Below are 17903 nucleotides of genomic sequence, written 5' to 3' on the forward strand. Positions count from 1 at the left end.
TCTTCCTCTTGTTTCCCTGTTGATGGAGTTTTTTCGATTTTTCCCTTGTCTCTGGCCTCCAAACCATGTGCATCAAACCAAGGATGATAGCTCTTAACTTCTTGTCCGTCTCCTGCTTTGCTGCTTCGGTACTTGAAGCTGTAGTCCTTTGCTGACAACCACAGCTGATACTACTGTGTTTGTAGATAGAAGGGTCCCAGCAGATCTGTGGAGCCATAGTTATTCTTATTGTTTGTGTTTTGGCAGCGCTTGGAGGCTCTAACCCTGTGCCAGGAGCTCTCTGAATGCATGGCAAGAGCCTCATCTCAGAGCCTCTAAATGGACTGGACAGACACGGGACAGGGAGAAGTCTGAATTAATGCAGACTGCTCCCCAACCCCACTAAAATCCCCCCACAGTCCTGCAGCTCCTCCCCCAAATACTCCTTTTGTCCGTCACAGCGAAACCACGCCGATCAGAGCCTTCCTGCCATCGCTGGTGGTCCAAAGGGTTCACCCCATGGAAAGAAACCTCTCACCCACCCATCCTTTTACAGCAAAAGCATGAGGAAATATGTAGAATAAATATAATCTAGTTAATTCTTTCTAAAACCAGGGGGTTTAGTTGTACAACTCTGTACAGACTGAATATGGAGGTTCCTGAAGTGCCACGTCGTGCTGCCGTGTGCAGCTCAGAAGGGAACAGCGTACAGGAGCATCAGGCCTTTGGGATGGACGATTCGATCCCAGAGGGCACGGGTCACACGAATGGAGATGTCAGTCCTACACAGTAGGATTGTCTTTAATTACCTTTGATTTGTTGAAGCAATGAAACAGAAATCAAAGTCTGGATTTCTGCAGAACACTCCTGTTTTCAGGAGCTCTGCTCAACCTTTACTATCCAGGAGCGCAGCTTTTCATAGATAGGTATTTTTACCTTTTGTTGTTGTTGTTTCTTTGTTTTGTTTTTCATATTGGAAAGTGTAATAATATGAAATACCCTTATAGGCCAGACTGTGCACAGCAAAGCCAGGCTCCCATGGGAGGAAGAGCAGTGGTGTCTTTCCCCGAGGACACGGTGTAGATGCCTGTGCCTCTCTGAGAAATCACTTGCGGTCAGGAAGCAAACAGCTACCTCAATATCCCATGACAAGTTTGCTAAGCTGCTTTGTTTCACGTTGCTTGGCTATTTGCCTGCTCTCCAGCCCCTCCGTGGGGAGCAAGCAGGAGGAGAGCAGGAAAAGGAGCGTTTCGGGACTGCAGTTGTGTCTGGACCTGTGCGAGCTGAGCAGAGCACCTTGCTGCGCTCCCTCTGAAGTGCCACCAACGGATCCACCCTCAATATCTCAGAGAATTTGCTATTTGAGTCCTGCTGTCACCTCTCTGCGTTTTACATTCCCCAAGGCAGCTGGCAGCCACGCACAATTTGATCCTCGAAGTCCGTGCTCTTCAAAGGCACGTACAACGTACCCGTCTAATTATCCTCAGCAGCGCTGACTGGTCTGCTCCCCATCTATACCAGCCCTCGCCTTCCCGGCTCCGCTCCCCTGCCAAATCCAGCCCCTCAGACCCGGCGTGGGGCTCCCTCCCCGTGTAGGCCCCTCGGGGGGTGGCATCCCCAGCACCCACCTGGCATCTGCCCAGACACCTCTCTTGACTGACTTTCTTCTTTTTCTTAACCTTTACAAAAGCCTCGCTGTCTTCCCAGGCTGTTTCAATACGGTGTTTCTCAATAATTGAATCAATTCATTACGCTGTGAATTTGTTTTGGGTTGGGATCTTAAGTAATGAGACATTCTTAAGCTCATTTTGGTGTCACTGTTAGAAACGGCTGCGTATGGCGCATTTTCCTCTCCCGCCCCCCGTCTGCAGCTTAGGATGCAGCATCACTAATTTAGCTGAATAGTTTTTGCGAAGAAAAACAATACAATCTGAAGACAAAATATAATTTGGAGAGAGTACAAAACAGGCACATAGTTGGGTGTGTGACTGCGTGTGTGTGTAAGATCTTGTCTCTGTGTGGAGTGATAGATTTATAGCAGAGCGGGCTGTGTTGTGAATAAATTAATCATTAGACATAGCCAGTTTTCTGTTTATGAATCATGCATAATTCACTCATGATTTCTATTACTATATTTGTACTCACTGAATAGTTTGGATGAGCAGTGTAGGGGTTACTTATGAGTTGTTTGCCTTGACTGCGTGGTGTTCCTTCTTCATCTGCTTTGATGTTCACAGCATTGTTTCTTTTCTCTGGTGACAAACATTTTTAATTTTTTAACACCAAAATAACAGCTAATACTCAGTAGGCAGCGAATAATAAACACAGCAGTAGGAATAGCGTTGTTTGCTTATGGTATCACATAGAAAACTTTCCCAGCCCAGGCATTGCTGTTAGTTACATCTTTATGCTAAATAGCGTTTGGGAACGCTGTCTGAGTGCATCTTTGGGAGAGATGTCCTGGTGGGATGAGAGCAATTGTCCACCGTAATCTTCTAGAAATCCCTGGCTTGGGAATGGGCTCAGGCTCTCTGTGGGTAGCGGAGCATCACCTTGTAGTACCATGAAGGGTCTGAGCCAGCTCAGGTGGTGGGCGCTGAATTGCAGCAGGGCCGCCCGCTGCTGACTAGAAGCCGAAGGTTCTTGCAAACGTGGCCATGGTCATTTTGATGCCCACCGTAAAATGATAAAATTCCCAGAAAAGAGGAAAAAACCCAGTCATTTAGATCGTGAGCTGCCTTAGTGACAGCCACTGCATCCCACAGCTCATCAGAGAGGACAGGTAAGACGTGAGCTGAGCCCAACATCAGTGCAAACCTGGGAAGATGACGTATGGGATGTAGGACTTACGGTTTGATGTACCAGATAAATGCGTAACAAAATTCAGTAGATGGAAATTGAAGCTAAACAAATTAAAAATAAAACATGTTTGCCCACTAAGACTAAGTAGTTATTTGAAAAATTATGTGCTTAAATCGGGGCTGGAAGCCTTCCTAGGAGGTGTGCTATAGAGCAAACAAATTACGGAGCTGCTGCAGGGAAAATCTCGTTGAATTCGGTGCTTGTGTAACGGAGGAGGTCAGAGTGTGCACATGATCCCTTCTGGCTTTAAAAATCTGTGGCACACCGCCTAGGCAGTGGTAGGCACTTGATAAATTACATTTATCGTGCGCTTTCCTACCTGCAAGCTTCCTCCTGCCTCCCTCCCCTGGAGTTGCTCCTGACATCTCCTGCCTGTACCGCTGCCTGCTCCCTCCTGGGAAGGATACAAATCTAGAACTTGCTTTCAGACTTGGTAAACCAAGCTGTAATTCTTGGGCTTCCCAAGAAAGGCTGCAAATCCATCCGTCTCTTTTCCTGTGCATTTGAGGCGAAGGCGTGTGATTCATTTAGGTTTATGCAGTTTGGAAGGTAATTGTGTGAGGTAGAAATAGAGGGGTTTTTTTTTTACAGAATGGGGAATTTATATTCTCCTGCTCTAAGTTTTTAATATATTTTAAAAGCTCGCACAGTAATAGATGGCTGCTTTTTCTTGTAATAAAATGAAATATTGAAATAAATACACATTGAGGCAAGTTTTAACTCTTCCAGGTTGTAAATGTCTATTGTTTAATAGTATCTGTTTCGTAGTATATATTCCATTCCATTTCTGTGATGTATTCGGTGAGCTCCCAGTTGCTGCTAAATTATATATGGATATCTGATAAATGTACATCTTAAATGAAACATATTCCTAAGATAAGCAAGTTAGTTTGGGCTTTTATTGTTAATTGAATTTTTTCAGCAGTAGCAGCTGAAGGATTGCTAATGTTCATGAATTTGCATGATGTTAAACATCTGCTTCTCTTAGCGGGAACTTTACTAGAGTTTCACTTAACTTGTAAATTCAGATCAGGAATAAAATAGTTACTCAGCCTTTGAGGGGTTTAGCGGTGTGTGAAGTAGGTGGGCAGGTAGGACGGCGATGGGAGCACGGTGCGATTAGCCAGCTTTGCCTAAATGTCACGTCTGCAGCGCGTGGCTTCCTCTGTGCACAGCGACAGTGAAGATCATGGTCTTCGGTGGTCTTTGGAAGCAGCAGGATGCTCCTTGTGTTATTATCAGACGTTATAGAAACATTGTAGTGCGGTTACCTGCAGTGTAATTGCTGCAAAGCACTGCCTGGTATTTTATAGGAAGCTTTCTCTGAGCGATCAAAAGTCAAATGGTTGATATCATGACTTCTTGTAGATTAAGATTTGGGTTAATTTTTCTTCATCCTAAATCGGTTTGCTCAGACCTAGTACTTACAGCCTATAAAAATCAGAGCAGGGGAAGGTTCAAAACTCACAGATGTCTCTAAATCGCAAGAAATCTCTGAATTTCACCAAGCTTTCTCGATGTTCTCCTCTCTATTACTGCAGCGAGCTGCTGTGCTTGCTCAGAGGAGTCTGTTCACGCAACTTGTTGAGAAAAGCAGATTTTTTCTTCTTCTTTCCAACCACACAGGAAAAGTAGGAGGAAAGTCCATCCAATCTCCATGCATATGCAAAAAAGAGCAATTAAAAGAAAAGGAAGATAGATAGAAAGAGACAGATAGAAAATTTGCATGAAGGAATGGGGATTTGCAATGACACCCCTGAAGAACTGAAGTCATCTTTAATTTTCCTGTCCCTGAAGAACAGAAGGCATCTTTAATTGTCCTGTCCCTATATAGACTTCCTCTGTAAAGTCAAACAGGCCACGAGGCCACGGATTATTGGTGCAAAGAGTTCACGTAATCATCTCACTCCGATTCAGCGGTCTGATGTTTTGGGACCACATTTTTGCAGTTTAGGCATGCCAACACTTTCATTTTGAATGCATGAAAATGGGCTGTTGCTGATAGGCAATTTAGCTGTAAACGGCACAAGAATTAAGGAGCCACGCTCATAAATAAATTTGTATCCCGTAACATTTTAGTTTAGTCCTTTTCTGATGCTTCTAACAATATCAGATAAAGCCTGAGTAAAGCATATGAAAGGAGGGGCTGTTTGAAGACAAAACCTTTCTCAAATCCCTTTAATTTTGTCTAGAAATGTTACTTTTGGTAACCACATCTTTTTTGCCCCGTGGATACGGATGAGAAAACAAAGCTTAGTGCTCCCATCTCCTGCACTGAATTTCTTCCTGGAGCTAGAAAACTGCCATAGGAGCAGCTGAAAATAGCCAGCACGGTCTGAGAGGAACTGTCAAATAAAATGACACCCCCCATGCCTCCTGCCTTAGAAATGACACTCTTCAGCCCGCTCTAAACTGCTCTTTATTACCACATTTGGTGGCGGTGAAGGGTTGCCTTGAAAATTAGTGCCACTGGAGTTCACCTTCGGTGGTGGTTTATTTGTACTGGGTTATTATTACACTCCCCCGTGGCAGCAGCGAGCAGGAGCACGGTCCTGCCATTGCAGGCGGACTTCTGGCATGTGACGGTGTGGGATCCGGGGAGCCAGACAGGGCTGGCAGCTCTGCGTGGGACGCCCGGTCATGACGTCCTTACTCGCCTGCAGTGATAGCATACAGAGTCTAGTCCTGGCTTGGGATTGTTGGGATTAGCAGCACGACTGCAGATTTTCAAGAGCTGGAGCCCAGACCTGAGAGCACGGGGGCTGCCGTGGGTAGCTGTGCCCAGGCAGGCGGAGATGCTGCCCAGGGGAGAGCCTCCTCCAGAGTTTTTTTGGAAGGTCACAAGAAGTTTGAATCTCCATATATACCTTCTTGTGCAGATAATCACATGCTCTTATACTTAGCCTGGATGCTAATGACTGCACAGCTTTTGCCAGGGATTTTATGGAGAGCTGCAGGTGCCACCTGCCATTTGTGCAGCCCCTGTAGTTGTGCTGAAAAATAGCTCAGTAACCAGTGGGGCTCAAATCCTCTAAAGACTTCTGTACATGTTTAGGTTCACACCTACTGTCAGGTTAGCTGTACACCAAGGACTTTGAGATTGATGCTCTATAGGTGTAATCAGATCTTTTTGGATATTTAAAGAAGTACTGACATTTCTAGTAATCGTTGTGTTGTAAGGCACCTTGCACAAGAATATTTTACAGGGAGATTAGTTTACCCATCAAAGCAAGCTCTGCACTTCCTCACTTTATTTTTATTTTATGTTAACTGCATTCCTTTGAAGGACACTTAATCCCCAGACTTGCTGTTTCTCCATTGTCTGCTTTGACTCAGAATTGGGTTGAAGATTGCTGAGGGATCCCACTGTAAAAACCTGCTACAATTCACAGAAAGCAGGAGTAAAATTCTTAAAGAGGGCAATTATTGCGGGAACTGGATTAATGATCTGTCATCATAATTTAGCCATATTCACCACTGACCTTTCACAGAGAGGATGCTCTTGATAAATGTAGTTCATTACTGAGTTCTGACATGAAAACAGAATGGCACTCTGTGTTTCTTGGCAGGCTGATCAATATTTTATCTGCCAAAGCATGCAGAAGTGCTAAACAGGATGAATTACGTAGCCGCTGCAAAACAGAGCAAGAAACAGCATTGCTCGGAGTGAGCAGAGCATGTAAATGTGACAGTTACTGGCCACACTCTAGCAATCAGACCTTTAAAAAGCTGCATTTTTCTTTTACTTTTCTTCTGTCTTAGTGTTTTTCTTTGCCTGTCTGTCTGGGGTTTTTTTTTCTTTTTTGTTTGTTTGGGGTTTTGGTTTTTTTTTTTAATTCGAACAGTGCCAGGCTTCACTGGTTTTGAAAGTGCTGTAAACAGATAAAAAGGGCTTGTTTCTTCAGAGATCTCCCGTGGCGTGGAGGGGGGGAATCGCGGGCTTCCCTGGCTGGGGGTGTTGTAGCGCGGTTCCTCGCTTTCGGCTCCATCCTACATCACACGGCCGTGGCTGCTGCAGGAGTAGGGCTTGGGGATGGAGAGCCGCTGCAGACTGCTGCTGGAGGATGTATTTAATGGTCCATTTCTACCAAAAAAAATTGCCAGAAATCCCTGTCTGTTGAGCGTGGCAAGTATATTGAAGTTTTATCCAAAGGGCACAGGAGGGAGCTGCCCCTTATGTGAGGTTTGTGTGAAAGTCACCAGTATTTTCTTCTTGGGGCTACAAAGTCAGATGCAGAGCTCACAGGAGGGATACAGGCTGACCTCCAGCAGTGGGATGGGAACAAAGGCATCTCTGCCCAGAGCATCCTACCACAGGACAAAAACCATGCAGCTTTTCCTGGGGAAGGCTTGTGTCTGTTGTACAAAGCATTGCTATCAAATTAGGTTTGTGTTCAAAAAGTAGAGTGGCCATCAGTAGAAATGATACAGAGTCTCTTGAAATGGTGAAGGTGGCCTTTTAATTTTATTTTTTTTTAAATTCCTAAGCTAAAATCCAAAGATAGTGGTATTATGTTATTAAAGTTCATGTGAAAAAACCCCACCCTGTGTTAGATGATCAGCATTTTAGTTCTGATGTTAGATGCCTCTGGTATGCCCTTAGCTCTCCTCTCCTCCTGCAGTCAGCAGAATAAATCATATCAGGATCATGGTTAAAGATAGAAAAGGAACATGTGTGACTTTTTGCTAACCAGCCCTCATATAAAGTAGCGAAGAAAGACGATCAAGTAGAGAATTAGTTTAGGGCATGGAAGACAGAACAGCAGTTTTAGCTCATCCCAAATTTGTGTCTTTGGCTCCCTGTGTCTTGGTTCCCCCAGCTATGTGGTGGGGACGGTGCCCTGAGCACAGCAGTAGGCAGTACGGACAGGGGATCAGCTGGCAGTGGTACAACACAGGCACTTAAAACACACATGGTGGCATTTCTGGTGTTCAAAACCAGGGAAGGGAAGAAGTCCTTCGAAACCTGTCTCTGAAGAGCGGTGGTGATCACCTCCCGGCGTGCATGCTGGGAGACCCACCTCCAAGCAAACCACCTCTGGAAATAGAAAATTTGTCTGAGCTGGTCGCGATTGCGAACAGAATCCAAGTCCCCGGGAAGCCGTAACAAGGAAGCCCAGCTGCGAGACATCCATTAACAAGACATACCAATGAGAGCAGTCTGAGATGAGATAAACTGCTAATGATGAGCTCATGTTGCAAAGGAAACTGCTGGGGGCATTTAGCAAAGCGGAGACGAGAATGGGGATAAGCGAGAGGGCATACAGATGGCTTCTCTGTGATTCTTTTTGTTTAACAGTGTCGTGGTTTAACCCCAGCCGGCAACTAAGCACCACGCAGCCGCTCGCTCGCTCCCCCCACCCAGTGGGATGGGGGAGAGAATTGGGAAAAAAAAAAAACCCCAAACCTCATGGGTTGAGATAAAGAGAGTTTAATGGGACAGAAAAGAAGGAAAATAATGATAATAAGAATAAAATGATAATAATAATACTAGAAGAATTAGAATATACAAAACAAGTGATGCACAATGCAATTGCTCACTGCTTGCCAGCCGATGCCCAGATAGTTCCCGAGCAGTGATCTGCCCCTCCCAGCCAGCTCCCCCCAGTTTATATACTGGGCATGATGTCATATGGTATGGAATATCCCTTTGGCCAGTTGGGGTCAGCTGTTCTGATGGTGTCCCCTCCCGGCTTCTTGTGCCCCTCCAGCCTTCTTGCTGGCTGGGCATGAGAAGCTGAAAAACCCTTGACCTAGTATGAACACTCCTTAGCAACAACTGAAAACATCAGTGTGTTATCAACATTATTCTCATCCTAAATCCAAACCACAGCACTATACCAGCTACTAGGAAGAAAATTAACTCTATCCCAGCTGAAACCAGGACAAACAGCTATGGTTGTAATGCCTGGAAGAACAGCAAACATGCAAGAGGTGGCAGTGCTGCTGGAAACCTAAAGAGCGGTCCTTGGCATTGGCTTGCCAAATGATTCAAGTCGCCTGAATGTGTCTCCTCCCTTCCGTGGTGGAGGAGCAGGCAGTGGCTTTTGTAGGGTGCCTCCAGCATCCACATCTGGTCGCTGCCGTGCCTTAAAGTGGTGCTTGAAATAGCATTAGGTCCAGGTTACGCAGCAAAACATCAGCTCAAACATCCCAAGCACGGATGATTTTGGAACTAACACTTTGGCCAGACTTACTATAAAGTCATAGTTTCAGGTCAGACAGAGTATTTCCTTTGACCTGGAGTGGTTTTCGCCCTGTTTTTCCACTACAGTGAGGTTAAATATATGTGTTTTATATATATATATATTTATATGCATATGTATATTACAGTTTTAATGCGTTTTCCTATCAATCTTTTGGTTCAACCAAAGAAGCACAAATTATTAATCTCACACCCCTGGGACAGAACTTTATTGCTTTTACTCATCGTTTTGTGTGTCGCGTGCTGCTAAGCAGCTCTACAGTGCCGTGCTCTGAAGCGGCTGCTAGTGCATCACTGCAGCCCTCAGATGTCTCGGATGTCAGGGGAGAATGTTCAAAGGTGCGAGACCCGTGGAGTCTGTCACATTCACACTGTGGAGAGATGCCAAGGGATCCGCGTCCAGCAGAGCTGAAGAGTGTAGTTTTCTCCAGAGGGAAGTGAAGGTAATGAGGTTTTAGACCAGTTTTGACAGGGCCGAGAGCACCTTCTGACCTTCTGACTGTGGCGTGTGTTAACAACATGTGAAACTGAACTTATTTTTTTGAATAGGAGACATAATTGTCTTATTGCCGGTTTTCTTTGTTGTGTACGCAGCGGAATGGCATTATCCTGCCACGCGGGATGGGGCTTTGCTGGGTGGGTGGTCCCTGACCCTGGGTGGGGAGGGAGGGGAGTATTGTGAGTTTATAGCAGGATTTGGGAATTGCTGCCAGAGGCTGTCACCAGCTCTGTCCTTCCGTGGTTTCCTTTCTTTCACTCTCTGTGCTCATCACATTTGCTTGGAGGCTGCAGCATGGCTGTGACCCTCTGAAAGTCCCAAAATGGGCACACTTACCTTGGGCTGTCTTGCAGCCCAGGTGAGTGCGTACTTTTTCGAGAACAGCAGTTTTGTGGTGGCTTTGTTTTCAGAGCATGGAAGAATCAAGGAGGGTTGTAATGCAGTGAAAGGAGCGTGCCGTGTCCTAGCTCACAGTCAGGAGCCTGTGTGCATCACCAGTGGGTGACCTGGTCAGGTCCCACGTGCGCAGGAATAGAGATGCAATGTTTGGATTCAAGCATCCGCTCCTTGTGCACGTTGCTTGTATTTTGCCATTGCATTAACACACAGTTCATACTGGAAATTCTGTTTAAATGTGCGGTTGTGCTGGGCTTTGGCTGAGGCTCCAGTGTTCAAGGAACTATCACACCCAGTTAATTCACCAGGCAGGTGTGTGGTATCGGACTGGTGCCAGGGATAGCTGTTAGCAAGAGAAGTTATCAATATAAGTTTAATAAAGTGAGAAGGTCTGTTAGAAGAGATGAGGGGGCTTCAGAAGCGCTTAGGTCCTTTTCCAGTTCTGCCTTTTGCGGTCAGAAAGAGGATTAAGGTGGAGGCGAGTCAGAAGGCCAGCAAGGGAGGAAGGCTGGGAAAGCACTGCCCCAGGCAAAAGTGAGGGAGTATCTGGGAAAAAGACCCAACTGCAGAACATAAAAGGTCTGGAGGGCTTAAAGGAAGAGCTGCTTTGGTATATGCTACTGGCAAAAGTTGATAGGAGGAAGAAGTGAGAAATAAAAAAGGCTCAAGGGAGCTGTCGGAGCGAGCAGATCTGGTGGGTGCGATGCACACGCAGACCCGGGCGCAGGGTGGTCCCCGCCGTGGGGAGGACCAGGTCAGTGGGTCAGCCCACCCCGGTGTCACCGTGTGGCTCGCCTGTCGCCGTGCTTGTGCTCACGAATGGAAACCACAAAGCAGAAACAGAGATGGAAGCAAATTAAATAGATTTCCCTGTCTTCATTAGCCTTAGATACATCTCTGGGATTAAGATTTGACTGAGGAGAAAAGAAAACTCCAGCTCAGGAAAAACTATTATTGTTGTAGCTGAAACGGTTTTTACAACAGGATTGTAAAACTGCTTGATTACACTGGATACAGCAATCAATTTTTCTCTTAAATAAGCACGTGATTGGAAAAAAGAAATTTCTTCATACTGCCTTCACAATAGCCATCAAATTACGTGATTGGGGGGGGGAAAAAGCAGAAATAATAAACAAGACTGATAGTAGCTGAGTAGCCTTGTTTTTTCCATAAAATGAGACTGATCCCATGTAGGACCAAGAGCTTTTTAGACGTTGTTTAGAGAGAAGGAAAAATTTAGTAGCTGCTTAATATCCCTGAGCAGTGAGAAGCTCTCAAAACTAGAAGGGTCTGAGTTCGGGGTGGAAAATAAGCCTTGTCTTGCAGTTATTGCTCATGTAGCAGTAGGGCACTGACCTGACTGGTGAACGCATGTCCAGCCTCTGTGTCCTCTCTCACCTTCTCAAGTCATGGTGCTTTTGAAGTTGTGAGCTCAAAATGTGAAGGGTGAAAAAAAAAAACTTGACAGTAGATGGGTTTGCTGTCAGAGAAATGCCTCCCACCTGGAATTTTAATTGGGTTTTGGTTGGAGTGGGACCAGAGGCCCAAAAACAGTGCAGCTCAGCAAGAAAAGGACAGGAACACTGGTTGTCAGTATGCCAGAGTCTTCTGTTATTTTTCAGAGGAATAATGTTTGGAGTCTTTGGGGAGGTGATCTACAAGGGCATTGTCCCTTAAACTGAGGTGAGACCAGGTTCCCTTAGATTTAATCCAATAGGATCAGTGATGGGACTTAAAAAGTTGTTTTAAAACCACCATTATAGAGAATAAGGGCGTCTACATTATAGAGAAAAGAGATTACAGAGAAAAGGGCATCTAACGGGAACAGCTGACTGTGTCGGTACTGTTGGTAGGTGATGGTTGATGCCCACGCAGTGTGGGACAGCTGGAGCAGGAGGGTCTCCAGGGTCCACTCCAAGGCAGAGTAAGCCAGGTTCCTGCAAGGCACCAGCCACTGTGGTCTACGCTAAAGCAAACAGATTTGCACAAAAAAGACAGTTGCCATTCTTCATTCTGCCAAGCTCTGCCAGACAGCAGTTGAGCAGAAAAGGGCCGTAACATCTGATACCGCTTTGGGCCTGTGGACATGTTTCTCCTCCAGGAGGGTGCCCTTAAATCAGAGCAGGGCATTCCCCAGAGAAGAACCGTGGAAGAGCTGGCTGCTGCAAGCACAGCAGGAGCTTTCAGGGTCATGAAGGTTCAATCTGATTCCTCCAACCAAGCCAGTGTCACTTCAGAGTGAGTGGCTTGAGGGCTTTTCTGTGATAATAACCTTTTTCCCTGGTCAGGGGCTGAGGAAAGCATTTATGTCAGTCTGCAGCAGAGTGATATGCGCAGGCACCGGCGACACCCCGGCTGCAGGAGCTCCCCGCAGCCCTGCGCTCCTCACTGTCCTCCCTCTGGCCATCTTACCACCTTGGGCTGCCTTTAAGGGTTCCTTAAGATCAGCCCCGTGTTTGGCACAGGGTGACGCTCAGGGGTGCCATTTATTTATGTTTGTGGCACTTTCTAAACATCAGCTTCCGCAGGTTTATTTTTTACTTTATAATCACAGGACAGATGAATTTATCTTTAGAAAAACATAGAGCCAATTTAATATGGGTAGGGATTACGAAGCTGAGCATGGAAGTCTGTAACTGAAACCCTATAATCTGGAAGGTAACATGCTGGAGAGCATCCTTGACAGCAGGATTTAGAAAAACTGCCAGCTATTACAAAAGGTAACGACTACAGGAGCTCCTCAAGTGCAGAGCTGAGTGGTGCTGTATATGCAGACAACCTGTCTTCGACTGTGCCTTATTTTTCCCTTTAGGAGCTCTGTCCTTTAAAAAGATCAATGCAAATGTACATGGTCCAGTAATGCGGTCTTATCTTTTAGGTGACACCTGTACAATGGCAGACTACAGCCGGCTCAAAAGCATCCTCCTGGACCTGCAGGCGCATCGGCAGAGCTCGCCGAGCAGCCCCGCCGAGGACAGAGTATCCCAGAAGCGCTTCTTAGTTGAAGATATGTTTAAGCACTCGGATATAAACAGTGATGGGCATCTCAGCAGCTCTGAACTGGCTCAGGTGGGTTTATTGTTCAATGAAAATGGAATTATGAAGTGGATTGCATTTTTCATTCAAAGTGTGAATTGAATGTAACGCAGCAGCGCTCTTGTGAGAACAGTCGTTTGTAACTGTCCGGCTGGCAGCAGGTAAAGGAGGAAAATCTACTGCCACTTGCGAGTCTGTCTCTGCATCTCTGGGGAGACGGTGTTGTCTCAAACATTTGAAGCTCCTCTACAAACAAAAAGCGTGGCAGCTTTGCAGCCCCATCCATGCTCCTGAAAATAGATACTAATCCTCACTACTAACCGTCATCTTCTGAAGTATTTCCAGCTAGCTGGCTTGGGGAGAATTAATTTGGATTTTTTAGGTGCATGTAAGTTAGGCAGAAATCTCTTAATTCTTCCTCCCTGCCTTCTGGACCGTGCATTAGCATGTAGTAACATGACAGCAAAGTTGGAATATTTTTTAACAGGTTTATTTTCCCAAAATCCCTAGGCAGATGCTGAAATGTTGATTAGCAGAACTTAATAATGATAGAAAAGGTGAGAGCTTGAAAAAAACTGTTATTTCTAATTATGAGCATGCTGTGCTGTTGGAATTCATCTAATTGGTAAAGTGAACCGAACGTGCAGCCCAGGCACTCGAGCCGACTACTCTGTGTCCTGAACCTGCTCTTTGCACATGCGGACCTGAGAAAACAGTCCTGTAAATACGAGAAAACGCATTATGCCAGATGCACGAAGATCTTGTCTTTTCCATTTCATTGTGGCATCCATGAGAAGAATTAGAAGCAAACGCCTTTTAAGAGACTTTTGGAAGCCAATACCTGCCTGGGACCTGTTCCAGTTTCCAAAGCTGGCCCTTCACCCTTTGCTCTGCAGGAAGATCTCGTCTGCGCTCACGCTTCCCAGTGAACATGAAGTGCATTGCAGTTCCAGCGTGTAAATGCAAGCTGTGAGCAAGCAGGAGGACAGACACAAGCTCGCTCCTCCCTGAGCTTGCTCCTGTGTAGGACAGTTTGCACTGAATTTTAATCCTCAGGCTGTTGACATGATGCACGATCCTTTCTGCACAATGCAAAGTGTCAGTGTAAATTCCCTTACTTCTCAGAGCTATGAATATATACAATACTTCATCTAAATGCAATGGTTTTTTTATAAGGACATGGTAGGTATAAGAAAACACTTTTATCTGAATTCAAAGCCAGCTTTTGCATAGTGACACCTAAGTGTCTGTTCCACTCTCCAATTTTTTTCCCCTTTTTACATGAAACTTATTCCGTCAGGACATTAAAACTCAACTCGCATGGAGATAAAGGTTTGGCAGCCTGCAAGCTATTACCATTAGGAAGAAGCAATGACCTGCATTTTAAAGGAGCAGGATTCAGCGCTTTAAGGTCTGCCGCAAAGTTACTATGGGCTTCATTTGCAGATGTGCTTGGAGCCCAGGTCTCTCTCACAAGAGCAAGCATAGACCTTGGCTACTATTATTTTAATTCTTCTCTTCTCACTGTTATCAAAATCGGTAAATGTGCTTGCACATCTGGAGCCCACTTCAGTTTGATGGACCAGAATAAATTCAGCCCTCGGGTAGGAGCCCTCTCACCTAAATGTCCTCCACAAAAGCTTGCCACCAGCATTGCTGGGTTGGCGGCATGATCACCTCTCAAAAGACAAAATAATGCCCGTTAATGCAGAATATAGATAAGCCATGAATACTTTTAGTCCTGAGCGGAGTGGCGCTGATTTTGGGCCCCTTGGTGGGAGCGTGGCTGAAGTCCCGACCAGGCTGAGGACACATCAGGGATGTGATGTCCTCAGGGCAGCCCTGGGCTCTCACAGCAGCAGTAGTCACAGTTTACGTGTAGCATGTCAATTCTTTATTTTTCTTGTTAGCTCTAACAACATGGTGATTTTCATGTGCTCTTACACGACCAGTTTATTCACCCAGTTTTCAAGGGATTTTTTTTTAGGTAATGAGCAATTTTTAATTTTCCGTCTTGTAGTCTTAATAGAACTTTTCTTTCCTTGTTAGGTAGATTTGTGATTGATTTGCATTGGCTCTTTAATATGAAGCTCGCTGCAACTTTAAAATTCCCCAAAAGATGGGAATTTCATTGCCCATGGGTAGAGGCAGCTGAAGTGAATGTGGTGCATTCATTCTCTCTGGCTGCTGGATGACTTGCTGCTGTGCATTTTCTTTGTTTTATTTAAAAGAAAAATAGTCTCTCGAGCGCTATAACCTTGTCTGCAAGGAAAAACTCGAGGCAGGTAACGTGCACTGCTGCAGAAAAAAGTCATTTTTAAGACCTGAAGGGGGATTTTTAGGAGGCTCATTGCAGAGGGATTCACCCCAAAGGAGAAACTGGAAGCAGAGTCCTTCCAGAGAGGACAGTCCTGCATCGGGGCGGCACCTAGCACTGGGAGATGGCGGGGATCTTTACCCACTTGTTTGTGCTCCATGACAGAATTGCTTTGAGCAAAAGGGGCAGCAGGTGGTCCATCCCCCTCTATTTAGAGCTGCTTTGCCTCCTGGCTGCTGGCAGACCCTAGCAAATAGTTTCCCTCCGGACCTGGCAGTGTGAAATGCCCGTGTAGTTTTGCAGCAGCGGGTATGCAGGGCTATTAACAACGGTGGTAATTGGAATGTTATTTCCATTTAAAACTTTAATGTATTTTAAAGTCAGATTCATAAATCTACTGAATTTGATGCAGCTGAAGTGTTTTGTGTTGGGTTTTTTTCCCCGACGCTAAATCAAAAGGACTAGTAAAAACTTGTCAGTCTTATGAAAAGTTAATCAATTTTCAATACAAAGGTAGACAAAGGGAAATTTCCATCTTTAGAAGATTGATCTTGGAAGTTATGGTTGATCTCACTTTTATTGAACATTTTTACTTGCTAGGTGAAGGGTCATTTTTTTAGCATTATTACTTTAAATTGCTTCAATATAATGGGCCAAGACTAGAATAGTAAATAAAAGAGTCCTTGGACTGCAGCTAAAAGCCTTCCTGCCCGGAAGATGCAACATTTCAGCAGTTTTCTTCACGTTCTACAATAAATTCAGAGAACCCAACATTTTCATTATGCTTAGGTCTGATTTTGGCTGTTTGCTAACTTGGATGTATGACTTCTAAAACTCTCTTCATTTTTAATGTAGAATGTGTGAAATGTTTAGAATACATAAGAAATAAACTGTCAGGGGCTGGAAAAACTCATTAGTGTTAAGTACACCATCCATTCTTGCCCATCCTAGTCCTAAAAGCAAGGAGTACAATTTTGTCCTTACCTACAGAGGAGAGAGGAAAAACAGACTTTCCTTTTTCCCTTTTGAATATTTGTTTTTTCAATACATTTGCAAAGTGAAAATGTGTTTCTGTGCTGCTGCTGAAGGAGGAGGCTCCTCGCCCTGACCAGTCCATGGCCCGTGAAGTGCTGCAGGAATGCGATTATCGGTTGTATATTGATACAAAGCAAATATGTAACGATAGATACGATATATCTATATATATCTCCCCAAAGGTCATTTAATGGAGAATCTACGGGGTGAGCTAGGACGGCAGTCTGTAGCTTTACATTATGTGTAAGATTACCCATTCTCTTTGCTACAGCTAATGAAGGAGGAGGACCTGGAAGATGATTTATTGGATTGTACACTAGAAGACCTTCTCCGGTTTGATGATTACAACAATGATGGCCGCTTAACCCTGCAGGAGCTCTATACAGCCTTCCGTGAGTCCCGATGCTTTTGTCTGTCCTGGCTATTGAAAGCATGTGAATATCTGTGATGGCAATGTTGTCTTCCCAGACATGGTCAGCAAAGATAATCCCATTTTGTATTTAATGCCATGAAAATACTATGGAGGGCTTGTTTCTAAGGGTTACTGTGCTCCAAAGGATAATAAGCATGAACTAGGAGGTTGGTAAAAGTGTGTGGGGCTTATTGTTTTCTTGTGTATCTTGTCGTGCTTCTTGTTGATGGCAATGGAGAGATGTTGGTGAACTGGCCAGGTCTGTAAACCTGAGTATGTGGTTTCTGAGTAACCCTGAGGAAACAGGGTTGAAACCTGTCTAAATGTCTTGTGGTAATGTGAGTTAGTTTGCTGTGGGGAAGGTGTTTTACTGAATATTCTGCCTGGGAATGATATTTTCTGCATTTTGTTTCTGTGTTAGTAAGTGGTTTACGGCGTGCAATCTCCATACATACCTCAGCACCATTTGCAAGGATCCCTAGATCACTGAGCTACTTAAACAGTGTGAAAAAATAAGTACTTGTGTTATCCCATTTGTCCTCATAACTTTATGTTCATGCTTTAAGTTAAGCATTATTGAAGTCCTTCCCTGGAAAAGGCCCACATTGTCTCCTGCACCTGGATGATAGAAAGTTTTATTGATGCCTGTCCCTTTGGGATACTAAAAAGGAAAGACAGACAGAAAGTGTGGCGGTTTATTCAATAATCAGGATAGTGAGCTACAGAGTACTTGTATGTGGTTAATACTCTTTAAACAAAAGCAGGATTCAACCATTGAACTGTTGAGTGCAGGCAAAAGGCCGCTAACAAGCTGGTTACCTCTTAAGCTGGATTCTCAAATCTTTGCATATGGCATTTTATAGACAAAGTAATTTCAGTAGCTCTTGATTTCATTGTCTAACCCAGGGCACGCTGCTCCAGTGCCTGCTCGGTGGGAGAAGCTTGGTGTGCGCGAGAGTCACCATGTGCCCCGCACCAGCACGTTCCTCATTGATGCTCTTTGCATTAGCTACGATGCTAATGCAGAACCTCTCTTTTTGCCAAATATCCTCTTTTCTAAAGAGCGTCGTTTCTGTTTTCTTGACTTCCGGCTTTTCGTTAAAAGAAACAACTTTGGATAATAATGTTTAAAGCGCTTTAAAATTAGCCCCAGTTGTCACCT

The 17903-nt window shown here is 44.8% G+C and overlaps 1 protein-coding gene across 3 annotated transcripts in view; it reads left to right on the forward strand.

Annotated features, from left to right (window-relative positions):
* Positions 1-17903, forward strand: part of FSTL4 (follistatin like 4) — a 234963-nt gene that overhangs the window by 111001 nt on the left and 106059 nt on the right. For 2 of the 3 annotated variants that reach the window (XM_050905333.1, XM_050905331.1), the window contains exons 4-5: positions 12820-13010; positions 16601-16721. In XM_050905333.1, the coding sequence (XP_050761290.1) occupies positions 12820-13010; positions 16601-16721 (312 nt within the window). Of the gene's footprint in view, positions 1-12819; positions 13011-13422; positions 13426-16600; positions 16722-17903 lie in introns of all 3 variants that reach the window. The other variant, XM_050905332.1, reaches the window with a different exon arrangement.

This window comes from Gymnogyps californianus, chromosome 14 (genome assembly GCF_018139145.2).
Source record: "Gymnogyps californianus isolate 813 chromosome 14, ASM1813914v2, whole genome shotgun sequence".
Lineage (NCBI taxonomy): Eukaryota > Metazoa > Chordata > Aves > Accipitriformes > Cathartidae > Gymnogyps > Gymnogyps californianus.